This window comes from Camelus ferus, chromosome 19 (assembly GCF_009834535.1).
Source record: "Camelus ferus isolate YT-003-E chromosome 19, BCGSAC_Cfer_1.0, whole genome shotgun sequence".
Taxonomy (NCBI): domain Eukaryota; kingdom Metazoa; phylum Chordata; class Mammalia; order Artiodactyla; family Camelidae; genus Camelus; species Camelus ferus.
Window position 1 is genome coordinate 16,190,520 of NC_045714.1, and position 13,475 is coordinate 16,203,994.

Below are 13,475 nucleotides of genomic sequence, written 5' to 3' on the forward strand. Positions count from 1 at the left end.
TTGAATGCATGCTTCTTGTTTCTTGTAATTTAGCGAGTCATTTTCCTAAAGGTGACAGTGCCCTTTGTGCTCTTCTATGGTTTGAAGAGGACGCTCCGGCCTCACTGGCTCAGACGTCTGGTCACCTTCCTGGGTGGCCCAGCCTGCCACCTAGCCCACAGCGTCTCCCTGTGCCCCGCCCCAGCCTTCTCCCCTCTCCCTGGTGGGCCGCAGGGTCTCCGACTCTGTCCCCTCCCCACCTGTCCAAGCACAGCTGCACAGGGGCCGAGCCTTGGGCGGCCCCCACCCAGGACTACACAGCTGGAGGGCAAGCTCCTCCCAGGCGAGGAGCTGTCTCTGGGGCTCTGGTTGTAGCATGGAAGAGCCTCGGAGAGCTCTGTGGAGGAAAGGGGCCTCCCGATGCGCATCTGCTTCCCCGTTCTCCCAGAGCAGGTCTGGCAGAGGCATTGCTTTGTGTGGTCAGTTCTTTATTCATGTTTACCACTCGTAACTATTCGCCCCAAGAGGCCATGGTGCGCAGGAGCTGGCCTGTCCCCCGCCTGGTGCTGGAGCAATGGATTATTCAGACAGAAGGGTGGCTCCAGGCTTTCATTGGCAGCCTGGGGCCACGGGGCATTCAGGGTCCAGGACCCACGTAATGCCCATCGGAGGACTCGCCCTGAATCCAGGTGGGCAGCGTTGGGAAGACTAGTTAAGTTTAGAAGCACGTGTGGAATGTTCAGTCCGGCTGCGGGTGGTGACATGGTTCTGTCGTGGGCCCCCACGCTGCCGTCTGAGAGGTGCTGTTTTGGAGTTCTGATGACCAGGCGGTGATGGCAGGAAGGGAGCCAGGGGCCGGGGCTGCGGTCAGTGACAGCGGAGGATGGGCACCTGGAAGCTCTGGAGCCAGGGGACCACCCAGACTTCCGAGTAGCAGCTGAGAGCCTGGAACAAGGGGGCCTGAGGGTCCTCCTTCCTGGAGGCCGCCCCACCCCCGCCGCAGAAGTGGGCGCCCAGCGCGGCTGCTGAGGCTGTTTGCGCATGCGTGTGGGTGTGCTCATGCATGTGGGTGTGCACGTGTTTTCTTTACTGAGCAGTTCTCTCTCTGCTCCGTTTCGAAAAATTTTAAACCTACAGAAACACTGAAGTCATAATTCAAGAATATATATTCAACATCCATATTTACAAGTTAACCAAATTTTGCCACATTTGCTCTCCTTAGGTGTGTGTATTTAATTTTTTTTTAATAAAAACCTTTTTTTTTGTGGGGGAGGTAGTCAGGTTTATTTATTCTTGGAGGGAGTGAACCCAGGACCTTGTGCGTGCTAAGCACGCGCTCTGCCGCTGAGCTGCGCCCTCCCCGCTGTGACTTCTGAATTGCGTGAAAGCTCTCCCCTGCCCCAAGCCCGCAGCGCTTACTGCCTGTAGGTGTGCCTTTGGGAGCTGTGGGGGTCGCCTGGGGAGGCCTGGGGGGCTGCCGCCTCCCTGCTCTCCCGTGGGGCTGCTGCCTGGGGTGAGATTGGGAACCTGGGGGGCAGAGAAGTGCTGAGGGTGACGCCCGAGGCTGTGGGGGTGGGTGGGGGCCTGCGTGCCAGGAGGCGAGACCCCTCTTACCCGCTGCAGGGTGCGGTTGGTCTGGAAGTCGCAGTCATCCAGGCTCGGGCGCCCAGTCTTCTTGCAGGTGGTTCTCCCAATGTCCACGTCCAGCATGAACTTCAGGCCTTTCACTACCTGAGGGGACAGAGCCGGGTCACCAGGTCCAGGACGGAGGGCCGCAGCTCCTCCAGCAGCAGGACGTGGCCTGAGACGGGGAGGGGGGGGAGGTAGGGAGCGAAGACCGGAGTCTGGGCCCCTGGAACCTGATGCTGGCCGCTCCACTGCACAGAATGCCCACTATGACGGTGACTGCATCCTGCTCTCCGCTTGCGGTCCCCGAGGAGAATAAAGATGAGGACGTCACCCTGCATCTCATGACCCAGGGCGACCGTTGTCCTGAGTCAGCCCGTGGAGCGGCCCCCTGTACCCACCTGACACCAGCGCCCCAGTGAGTGAGCGCGGAGCTCGCTGACCGGCTGCCCTGGGCCCTGCTTTCAGCGGGTGACTGTCCCGTCACTGTCCTGGGCCCTTGCTGACATGTGTGCTCGGGACCGAGGATGAGCCTGGCCTGGCTGCCCTGGGGGCCCTCCTGGGAGGGGAGGGCTGAGCTGCCTGTACAGGGTCGCTGAGGAGCCTGGGGACCCTGCAGGGTGTGACCCCGTGCAGGGGAAGGGCAGCTGCAGGCGGGGAGCCCAGACCCACCTGGACGAGGGCTCTGCGGACGCGCGACTCCTTGAACAGGAAGACGTCGTTGGAGCAGTTGTTGAACCTCTCGGCGCTGTGTCGGGCCGCCCTGAGGACGTCTGGGTTGTCGGTCTTGATGGTCTTGGGGAACCCTGGCTTCACGCCTGAGTGAAGGACCTGGGAACAAGAGTCTGGAAGAGAAGCAGGCAGATGAAAGCGTTGCTAGGAGCGTGGCCCCCGACCGTCTGCCCTGCACCCCAGGGTGTCCGCCGTGCGCCCCCGTGTTGGCTCCGCGCTCAGAGCCGAGGGCCGGTGTGGTGGGCGGTGCAGTGTGGGCCCACACGGCCCCTCCCAGGACCCGGTTACTTCCCGCGGTTCGAGAAACCTGGACATGCCCCCGGGACCAGGATGAGCCTGCGGGGGGGGGGGGGGGCCCTCGGTCTTCAGAGGGCCCCTCCACCCAGCCTTCAAGGCCACCCTTTGGCTCTGGCCCCTCAGCTCGTCCCCAGCAGGTGGCCGCGGGGCAGTGCCCCCAGGCGTGTGGGCCACAGGTGGGCGGGGACTTTTGTTCTGGGCGCTCGGGTGACTTGACGTCAGGCTTCTGATTCTCAGTTTTCCTGCAGCAGTCGTGGACCACTCGTGTATTAACATAATAAAGTTTGAGGAGAGATCTAAAATTGTGGGGGCGGGAGGAAGGGAAGAGGGTTTTTGGCTTGCAGATGACTTCTCTTTACTAAGACTTCCCCAGGTTTTACTGAAATACTCTCTTGCAGTGGTGACCGGGGCTGGCTTGTCCCCGGCAGGAGGCCAGTTCAGCTGTTTTCTGTCACTGACCGAGTGGAGCAGGACGTGGGGAGGGATGGGTGGGGCTGAGGCTCTGGGGTGGACTGCTGCCGTCCGGGGAGACATGGGGTCCCTGGCTGTGAGGAAATCTCAACTTTTGGGTTGAGAACAGCGTGTGTGTTCAACAGGGTGAAGCGGCTTGAGTAGAAGCCTTTCTCGGGTTGATCTGGGGCGTCCCGTGGGGGACAAGGAGCCCCAGTGTGGGGCTGATGGGCGGAGAGGAGGGCCTGAACTTTAAGCTTGGGGTGGGGATGAGGGCCAGTGGGCTGGCCAGGCCGGGAGCCTGGGCGCAGGGTTGGTGACACGGACAGTCCGCGGGCTCCAGCTGGGGTTGGTCAGGCAGCTGGCATGTGTCCCCGGGGGCCGCCTGGCTCACGGGTCACGGTGGGGGGAGCAACACCCCCAGCCCAGCCCAGCGGAAGGTCTTGCCAGGGTGTCTGAGCCCATCAGCTCATCTGAGCGAGGGTCCTGGAGGAGGCCATGTCCACCCACGAAGCCCTTCTCAGAAATGGATGTCTGACACGAGGGCGGCACACAGAACCCCCGCCCAGCGCACCATGTGCAGCCCGCCTGAGGGTCTCCTCTCCACGTGGGTGGAGCGGCAGAGGGGCGCTGGGAGTGGGCAGAGGGAGTGTGGCCGGGTCTGTGTCTGGGTTGGATCTGCATGGACCTGAGACCCTGGGGGCCCCAGGTCAGCCTCTTCCCAAAGGGGGCTGGTGCTGCCTGCCCTCGCGGGGCACCTCCTGGTGGGTGGCCCAGCTGGGTCCCGGGGTCGGGGCAGCTGGGCAGGCCCGTCCCCTGCGAGAGCGCCCCAGCAGGTGCCGCCGTTGCTGGCTGTGCTGTCCCAGAGTGCTGGCCCCACGAGGCCGTGGGCAGCATCTCTGAGACTCCTTTGCAGCCGTCTGGCCCTCGAGTGACATCCCCATCCGCTGGGCCGTGCTGGGCGGGCGCTGGCTCAGGTCTGCCGTTGACAGGAAGTCCAGTGTGGTTTTCAGCTGCAGCTTCCTGGAAAACAGCTTGAACCTGCCCATCAGGTGGTCTGAGCAGCAGACTGAGAGCCGCCTCCCAGGGGCCGAGGCTCGGGCGGCTGTGCCCTCGGACGGTCCCCTCGCCCCCCGGGGGTCGCTGTCCACAGCTGGCTGTCTTTGTACGAATTACATATATTGCCTTCTCTGATTGTAGGCTTATCTGTTTGGTAGGAAGTTTGAGAAATACAGAAGAGTATAACAAAACCAGTAGAACTTGCTGTCGGGGTCTGAGGGAGCCGCTGACACCTGCGTTTCAGATGCTACCTGTGTATGCAGTTTGCCTCGGTGGGCTTGAACGGGATTATATTAACGAAGTGAAACTAGCTGAGGCCGAGCCTCTGACGAGTGTCCCTTCAGACGCGTGACCTCAGTTCCTACGTGATGTTTGTACAGTTGCGCGAGGTTCTGAGATCACTGAGGTTGGTTTAGTTTTAACTACGTTTCCTAAAATGTAGGCTTCAGTTCAGTAAGGTTTCACCAGCACAGTTGTCTAAACAAACTAAAACCCCATTTTTAATTTACTGTTGAAAAGTCAAACCTGTTTTCAGGGTGACCCTTCAGAAGACGTCAACAGGGAAGGGCTGGTGCAGAGCCAGCAAAGAGGGTCTCCTCCTGGAGGAAGACAGACGGCCCAGGGCCCGAGGCGCAGCCAGGGAGCCCGCACCCCAACCCGAGGCGGAGGTCTGGGGGCTCTTCTCCCACGTCTGTGGGAGCCGCGTGCCCCCCTTCTCCAGGGAGGAGCTGAGGCCTCCAAGGGGTGGGTTAACCCAGGTTTGACAGGCTCTAAGGACCTAATCTTTTTATCTCATTCAAGAAGTACTTCTCGGTGGTGGTGCTGTGGGTGATGCCATGTGCTCAGAGTCGTGGGCGGGCTGGGGCACAGTCCAGGAGGGGAGGACTGTGACAGTGACACTAACCTAGCAGGAGGAGGGACGCTGGGGTGGGGACTAGTTAGAAAGCGCGGAAGTGGGCAGGGTGTGGGGAGGGCAAATCTGACATCCCCTAGCTGGAGGCTGGGTGCGGGGGTGAGGGGGGGTCGTGACTCACACTGTGGCTGGTGGTGGCCTGGTCAGGAGGAACAGAAAATTCTTCTGCGTCACACAACGCTGGCGTCCAGGGGGGCCGGGCAGCTCAGAGAAGTGGACTTTTCAAATGAGTGGGACTCCCCACCTTCCCCTGCATGATGGGGGGTGGGGACTGTGGCCCAGAAAGGCGCAGGAAGAGAGGGGTGGGCGGACCCCCACAGGGTGGGACAGGCTGAGCCAGGAAGGCTGGTCTTGAAAAAAATGACTCAGACCGCAAGAGATGGGGGCTGGGACTTGGGGAGATTAGGGTGACAGCGGCGCTGAAGGGGGTATGTTGCACCCTACCCGGGAACAGTGTGCAGGGCAGAGGCCCAGCTTTCCCAGGGCTGGTAGACTCTCCCTGGGGCAGGGACATTACAGTCTCAAACATCAAGCAGGTGGAGCTAGCCCCAGGGCGACAGCATGGGACCAGCCTTTGGCAGATGCTTCCCACCGGCCCTGGAACAGCTTGGTCTTGCTGCAGGAACCAGCACACCTGGGGACTCCGCAGGCCCCTGGGCTGCACCTGGCCCCAGTGAGATCACCCCCAGTTCCCAGTCCCGACTCAAGGGAGTCAAGGAGTCTCTCGTCTCCCTGGTGATCAGGATGGGAAGCAAAGCTTAAGGAAGCATTCTGCTGTTTCTTGCTGAAAAGTGTAACTTTCCATGTAAATCACGGTGGTTCCTCCCCCAGCTCCTGTCCTGTCCCGCCCCACACCCCCTCCTTCAGAACTGACTCTGGCCCCACGGACGTCGGACGTCGGTGTGCCAGGCTCTGCTCGCCCTCCCCGGGTGGGCACTGACCCTCCACTGGTGTGTGGGCGCTTCCCAGAGACACTGTCGATCAGACCGGGTCCATGGTTGAGCAGGTTGATGCCAGAGCTTGGGGGCACAGTCAGAACCTCGGGGACAAGGTCAGAGCAGTGAGAGCTGCAGCCAGAGGTGCCTGTGTCTGCAGGTCAAAGAGGATTTAGCCTGCCCTGGAATTACCACCAGGTGTGCAGCTCACGTCCCAGAAGCGCTGTGGACAGCTACTTCCTGACAAAGAGCAGCTGGTAGTGAGGGTTTTTGGTAAATGTGCCTCAATTTGCTTTTCTGAAAAACTAAGGCACGTGGGACTCATGCCCCGCCTGGGGCGCGGGCCCTGCCTCGGCGCACTGAAGCCCGGAGGGGCCGAGCCCTTTGGAGAGTCCTGCCCCGCCCCCGCCCCCGAGACCTGATGAGCTCCCCTTGGGGGAGTTCCTGGTGTGGCGGGGGCGGGGAAGGGGCTGCTCGGCCTCTTCCTGTTTCAGGAGCGTTCTAGGTGTGCCCAGGGAGGTGGGGGGGCCCCGAGGAGGGAACCAGGGTGCTTCCCTGCCGGAGACCCTCCCTGTGTCCCCGGGTGCATTCCTCGGGGGGCTGCTGCCCCGCCAGCATCACAGGGCCCTTGAGTGGGCGGTGTCCTGAGCTCACAGTAGGAGGGCTGTGCCCAGGGCCTGGGGTGCTGGGGTCCCCTGCCCACCCAGAGCCTCCCCTGAGCCCCGCCCCTCACGCGACACCAGAACTCAGTGAGCTGGTTCTTGCCCTTAACTCCATCTGAGTAATGAGTAGCTCGTTGTTTTGAGGACACATGTCCACTGGCACAAACAGGGTGCCGGTCAGTCCCAGCCTTAACCCACTGTGATGCGTCCAGAGTCTGAATCCCAGCTCTGCCTCTCAAAGGCTGTGCAGTCTTGGGGAAGCTGCTTCACCTCTCTGAGCCTCCATGTCCTTATCTGTACACGGGGGTGACAGTGGCCCCGACCCCACAGGGAGGTGGTGAAAATGCACGAGACCGTCCACGGGAAGGTCTGGTTGATGACGGGTGTGCCGTGGTGCCGTCACCAAATATGAGATGTGCACCATGGCTGAGGGCAAACCAGTGCACCCCCGGAACAAAGAAATCTCTAAATGCAGACAGTGGGTCGGTGGCCCCCTCGTGGACCTCCCTCACTGGGGGTGGTCTCTGGGCACTTCTCGCTCCCGCCCCGGCCCCAGGCCCTGCCCAGGCGGCCATGGTGGGAAGATGGGCCACTGCGAGCTCGGCCGGGGGCTTCCTGCGAGAGATGGCAGTCAGGTTGAGAAAGAAGGGCTTTCTTTCCCTTTTCAACGGAAGGCTGGGGGTGAAGAAATCGACGCAGCAACTTCCCGGGTCTGAGGGGCTCGGCAGGGAGGCTGCGGGGCTCTGTGCTGGGGTCAGTGCTGTTCAGCACCGAGGTGGGGGAGGCCAGGTGCCCAGGAGCAACACCTCCCCCTGTGGAAGGCTCTGGAACCTGTTCTCAGGAGACTGGGATCTGGGGCTGAGCTCCTGCCCCTGCTAGACCACCAGACAGGGCCTCCAAGCCTCTCTACGGACAAGGGCCCAGGGCCCTTGCTGGGGCTGACACCTGTCACACAGAGGAGCCACAGAAAGGGTCCCTGTGGCATGGGAGCCGCCGGCCAGCAGAGGCCCAGCATGGGGATGCGGGTGGACGGCACAGTGGACGGCAGGGTTGCCATCCGAGGGCCATCACAGGCAGCCTCTCCAGGGCCCAGGGGTGCCGTGATTTACCCGCTTCTCGGGTGGTAAGAAGGCAGCTTGGGCAGGCTCCAGGTCCCAAGGCCCCCACATGGGGTGTGGACTCTGGACCCTTGTCCATCTGGGCTTTGCCGTCCAGAGTAGGTCCAACCAGGTTGGGGGGCTTGGGCCAGCCAGAGGGGCTGCGGCAGGGGAGGCAGGTGCGAGAGTGGGTTGGTGATGGTGTCCTGCCCGGACGCCGGTCACCTGTGGCCCGGCTCAAGCCCCCTTCAAAGAGGGAGGAGGGCAGAAGCCAGCTACAGTCTGGGGGCTGTCCCTGCCCGCTGGTCACTTTGGCCCTGGGCACCAGCTTCCTGGTGTGCGTGGGGGCAGGTGCTCGTGGGCTCTGTGACCTGGGCAAATCACCTAATGTCTCTGTGCCACAGTTACCTGGCCCACAGGCAGCGGCTCCCCTCTTCCCCTTCCCCATGGCAGGAAAGACGAAGGCTTAGGGTCCTTCCAGCCAAGTGATAGCACAGCATTGGAGGCAGGAAGGATGCGCCATCAGATGGAAATCGCCCGACCGCTACCCTGCACGCTGTCCCCGCAGGGAGCCGTGGGGACCACCTGCAGACCTCAGGAGCGCGGGGACAGATGCTGCCCCGGTCCCAGGTGGTCCAGACCCCCACCTCTGAATGGTGCTCCCCACAAAGGCAGCCACTGTCTGGTCCCCTGGAATGTGACTTGGGAACACAGGTGGGGTCGGGGAATAAGCTCAGCACCCCATGTGGCAGGGAGACCCCCCTCTTCCTCTTACCTTGAGAAGGGCCCCCCGTGGTGCCCAGGACCAGGCTGCAGACGGTCAGCAGCACCCAGGCTGGACACATGGCTGTGCTCAGGGCCGTCTGGGCAGGGGCGCCGGCAGCGAGGTGGTGGGGGAGCCCCGCCCCGCGAACCGCCTGCCGGGGGCGGGGATGGCGGTTTCTTGCTGAGTCCTTTTGGCCAGAAGCTTCACCTCCACATCTGCCAGCTGTAAACTCAACCGCTTCCTTTGTGAAAGTTTCCAGATGGGAGATTGTCTGCAGGCGTTGGTGAGAGCTGTGAGCAAAGCCTCTGCGACTTCTGCCCTCGAGGCTCGTGGGAGAGACCTTGCAGCAAACCAAGTGAGCAGGCGTTTTCAGAAGCACAACCGCTTGGGGTTCCTCCTCCCCAGGACCAGGTTCTGGGACCTGAGTGGCCCCTGCAGGGGACTGTCCTGCTGGTGTGACTGGGCCACTCTCCCTGAAAGTGTCAGGAAAACCAAGTGCGGACTGGGATGCAGGGGCTGGCCATCACGGGGCCTGGAGCCAGAGGGGGCCAGGGTTTGCGGAGGGGTGATGGGCCACCTCCCACCTTTGGCTCAGGGTCCCGGCGCCCTGCCCGGCGTGGTCCATGTGCCCCGCCAGTGGTGAGGAGGGGGTCTGGAGCACTGCCTCTAAGCTCTTGGGTGACCTTAGTGAGGGCCCCAAGCCTCAGTTCCCCAGATGGGCTTGTGCTGAGGATCTGGGGGCTTCACACCGAGCACGCCCGGGGAGCGGGCTGCCCTGTGCTCAGGGCCTTGACCCCACGGTACCTCAGGGGCGGGTGGTCACTGCTGCCTGTCCTCAGTGCTGCGGGTTGTTCTCACTTTCAGAAGCACCGCGTGGGTCTCAGAGCGGGTATGGGTCTGTGCCCTGTCCTCTGTGGACCAGCAAAGGCCCAGGGTGGGGAAGGAGCTGGGGTGAGAGCAATGTTACTGGTCCCCGGGGCTGTACGTGTGCTTGTGGCGGGGGGGTGCCCAGACATTTGGTCAAACATGGCTCTGTGTGGGTCCATGAGAGTGTTTCTGGGGTAGATCAGTATCTGAGCCTGGAGACGGACTAAGGCACTTGGCCCTCCTGGTGTGGTGGGCCGCATCCGATCAGTGGATGGCCTGAACAGTGCTGAAGGAAGAAGAGGAGGAAGAGCCCTGTCGCTGCCTGACTGCCTTCCAGCCCGGGGGCCAGTCTCCCCCAGCTTCAGACTCGACTCGGAGCTTGCGCCCCTGGCTGGCCTGCGTCTGGACCTGCCAGCCTCAGCTCCTTGTAGTAAATTAAATCTCTTCACACCACTGCCCCTGCTCCCCGCCCGGCACCTGCTGGTTCTGGTTCCGGTTCTCTGGAGAATGCGTGTGCCTGGGCCTGTCTCTGTGTGTAAGTGTGTGTGGCTTGTGTCTGCGTGTTCATGCATCAGTGTCTGCGTGTGTTACCGTGTGCGAGCCTGTTACGTGCACTGTTTCTGCCCCGTCTGTGGCCTGACTGCTGGGGGGTCGTGGGCTCTGTCCTGAGTCCCGCTCATTCATTTGCTGGTCTGTTCCTGACTCACTCTTCCTGCCCCCGCCTCCTGCTTGAAGGGCGGTCCCCAGGCCAGAGGGTCAGCACTCCCTGGGAGCCTGATGGATAAGCAGTCTCGGGTTCTCCCCCAGACCTCGGATCCGACTCTGAGGGGGGCCCAGGAGTCAGTTTCACAAGCCCCCCAGGAGGCCTTTTTGCCTCCAGGGTTAACTGTCTCGGCCTGGAAGGTCACTGGAACCCATGACGTCCTCCTGGCCTCCAGGGTGTGCCCACTGCTGGTGGCCAGACCGTCCGGTCTCTCGGCTGTCCTTCCCCAGCCACCCGGCCACTCGGCTGAGGAGCGAATGGGACACCCAAGCTGTCCTGATCCTGCCAAGTCCCAAGCTTCCTGCCCCGTCCCTCCATCTGGGCTGGGAGCCCGGGGCTCCGCCAGCAGAGGCTGCTCATTAGCTCTGATCACAGAGGTGGTGGTGGTGCGAGGGCATGTTGACAGCACCCTCTGTCCCTCCCGGGCCCTTTTCTCAGCTGTCCTGCACCGTCATTTGATAGTCGAGGAAACTGAAGCACAATGGGGTGAGAGACTGTGGGAGGTTCTGCAGAGCCAGGTGGGCGGTGAGGCCCCGGCCCCTGTCCTGCACCCATGTCGCCGCCTTGGTGCAGGGCCTGAGCCTGGGGCTGCCTGGGGCTCCCTACCCTCCCGGCCAGCCCGCAGGCGCCAGCTCTGCCACGGGGTCTCTGATGGTGGCCCAAGCCTGCTGGCATGGCACCGGGCGTGACTGTGAGCAGAAGTGTCACAGAGCCTTGCAGGGCAGTTGAGAGGCGCCTGAGGGAAGGGTCTAGGGGGTGTGACTTTCGCGCACCTAAATGCTGTACGGAATGAACACAAAGCCGCTTGTCCCCGGGGAGGACTCTCTGACAGGCTTGTGACACCTCTGTGTCCTGCTCGTTCTTCATTTTCTCAAGGCTGCATGGTCATCGGGCTACACTTCGTCGTCTGGACCTGTCTCTGTGAAGAGCAGCGGGCGACCCGCAGAACCTTGTCCACACGGTGGCGCTGTGACCCAAGAAACGAGCAGGGCCATGACGGGGGACTTCACCTCAGCTCTGGGACCCCTGCTCGAGTCGCCCTTGGCCCCTCTAGGGAAACGCAGTTCTCAGCCTGAGGTGGGGGCGGGTGGGGGCGCGTCCCGGTGGATCTCGGGGCTCGTGTGGACACCGCTGTCCTCGAGGTCTGGGATGTCCCTGGGAGGACCCTCAGGCTGGGGCCTGGGATCACCTGGTTGTTGGCAGGCTCCCTGGGGCTGTCGGTGTAATGGCCGGGTTCTAACAGTGAGTGTCCCCAGAATCCAGGCAGCCAGCCCCGTGTACGAGTCAGCTTTCACAGTCACTTGGTGCTTCTGCCGTAACAGCCGACCTTCCTAGATTCAAAGGAGGGGGAGGGGAGTAGAGCAGACCCCCCCCCCCAGCACGCCCGCGCCCCCGTAAGCAGGGCGCGTGGGGGACGTGTTGTCGTGAGCGCCTTTGGAAGTTACCTGCCTCACGTGGGTCCAGAGGGATTTGAGGTGTGAACCTCTCTGGAGGGGACCTGTCTCCCTGACTTCACCCTGCAGCCGCGGTGCTGGGCAGGGCCGGGGCCCGGGCCTGGCAGTACGCACAGGGGCCCTGCAGCCCAGCAGTTCAGCAGGGACTGATAGCAGCTGCTGGAGTGCGTTCCGATCGGCCCACGTCCGCTCAGTTTGTTACGAGGTGGGCAGGTGACTTGAAAGACTTGTGCTCTGTGGTTGGAGGAGGACAGGTGTCTCCTGTTTGTCCATCCCACTGTACGTGTAGCCCCCAGAGTGCTGTGGCCTTCTTGCTAAAGGAGAACACTGCTGAACTTTCCAGTTCCCATAAAGGCCTGGTCTGGCCTCTGATACCTCGTTACCTAAGGTTGCCAGTTAAAATACAGGGCACTCAGTAAATCTGAATTTCAGAGAAAACAAATACATTTTTAAATAAGTATATCCTAAATTTTGCATGGGAAATACTTATACTAAAATCACTCATTCTCCAACAATTAAATTCCCTGAATTTTGATGTGCTAATCTGGCAGCCCCTGGCCTGGTGAGGTGGGCAGAAGGGCAGCGTTGCCCCTCTTTACTCGTGATTCTTCTCTGAGGAATGGGGGCTCTCAGCTTGGGGCCCTGGTGGTTCAGCCTCAATCTCTGGGTCATCCTTGGGCCCACTCGACCCTAGGAAGGTTTGCTGGAGGAGCAAGTGGTGGTGTTGACAGGGAACTTGGCTCTGCAGCCATCATCCAGGCCCTCGCCCAGCAGCCATTTAGGCCTCATGCTGCAGGACAGTGGCAGCAGTGTGACCTGTGACCTGGCATTGGGAGAGCCAAGGGCCCCATGCCGATTTGGACTCTGTGTCCACCTGTGTTGCCCACGTGCCCTGAGGTCCCACCATGGGCTAAACTCCCTTCAACTGGGTTTTATATCCAAGGGGTGTCGGGGACATCCCTCCCCCAAGGGTCTGGAGCTGGGACTCGGGAACTCCTGGAGGGGCCGGGACCAGAGGGTAAGGAGGGGAGATGCAGGGCAGGATGCTGGAGTGCCGGAGCGCAGAGAAGCCCCAGGACGGGGACACGGGCTTTCGACTGCCAGGGAGGCACCTCCCTGACCCGTCTTCACCCCTTTCTCACCAAAGTCCCGTTCTCTGCTCTGAAGGTTCATGTGATTACATCTAGGGTCCCCCCGCCCAATCTCACAGTCCTTCTTCACATCTGCAGAGCCCCTCCCTTCCCCTGAAAAGAACCACAGTCACAGGTTTGAGGCTTCGGGTGTGGGCCTCTCTGGGGCCGTTGATGTGTGGGCCCCGGGGGCGTTGGGGAGAGGAAGGCCCGCTGCTGGACCTGAGGAGACGGGTGTCCCTGTGGCCTGCAAGGAGGCATGCGGAGAGCTGGGGGGGGCCTCCAGGGGCCTCCGCTCAGCTGGCTTACAGGCACTTACCTTCACCCTCCTCCTCAGGGAGGGTCTTGCGCTGAGCTCAGCTCCCCCACCCAGCAGACCTGAGACAAGGGTCGGAGTGCTTGGCATCTGGGGAGGCTACCGGTGAGAGGCACATGCTCTTGTGGACAGTGTGACCAGGGCACCCTGCCCACACCCTGCAGCTCCGCCAGGGAGACAGACCACAGCCTCTGCCGCAATCAGCCCAACGGTCCGGCCGGGTCAGTAACCTCCAGCTTCCCTAATTTTGTCCCCATTCTGCCCTGGCATCACCCAGCGAAGAAAGCCCTGCGTGCCCCGCGTCTGGTCACCCGCCTCCCGCGCCCTCGCCCGCCTGAAACTTCCCTTTCCCGTCGTAGAGTTTCCCACTCCCCTGCCTGCGTGCGTCTCTGCTACGCGGGGACGGGGGACGGTGGCTGAGCCCCCTTG

The 13,475-nt window shown here is 62.0% G+C and overlaps 1 protein-coding gene across 2 annotated transcripts; it reads right to left on the reverse strand.

Moving 5' to 3' along the window:
• Nucleotides 1–455: 455 nt before the first annotated feature.
• On the reverse strand, nt 456–8,728 carry CST7 (cystatin F). Of its 2 annotated transcripts, none has more exons than XM_006173578.3 (4): nt 8,526–8,728; nt 2,278–2,450; nt 1,594–1,710; nt 456–924 (listed from the first exon to the last, which is right to left on the reverse strand). In XM_006173578.3, exons 1-4 carry the CDS (start codon nt 8,593–8,595, stop codon nt 847–849), a joined length of 438 nt encoding a protein of 145 aa, XP_006173640.1. In that variant the 5' UTR covers nt 8,596–8,728; the 3' UTR covers nt 456–846. The 2 variants fall into 2 exon arrangements, with proteins under 2 accessions (XP_006173640.1, XP_032317594.1); XM_032461703.1 differs by having other exon boundaries at nt 456–1,506.
• Nucleotides 8,729–13,475: the final 4,747 nt, after the last annotated feature.

What these genes read in the sequence shown, in the direction of transcription:
- CST7 (XM_032461703.1), bottom strand. Translation starts at nt 8,595, where the DNA reads ATGTGTCCAGCCTGGGTGCTGCTGACCGTCTGCAGCCTGGTCCTGGGC. An exon ending in CACGGGGGGCCCTTCTCAAG is followed by an intron (nt 2,451 to 8,525) that starts GTAAGAGGAAGA and finishes CTTCTCTTCCAG; the next exon opens with ACTCTTGTTCCCAGGTCCTT. An exon ending in TCCGCAGAGCCCTCGTCCAG is followed by an intron (nt 1,711 to 2,277) that starts GTGGGTCTGGGC and finishes CTGTCCCCTCAG; the next exon opens with GTAGTGAAAGGCCTGAAGTT.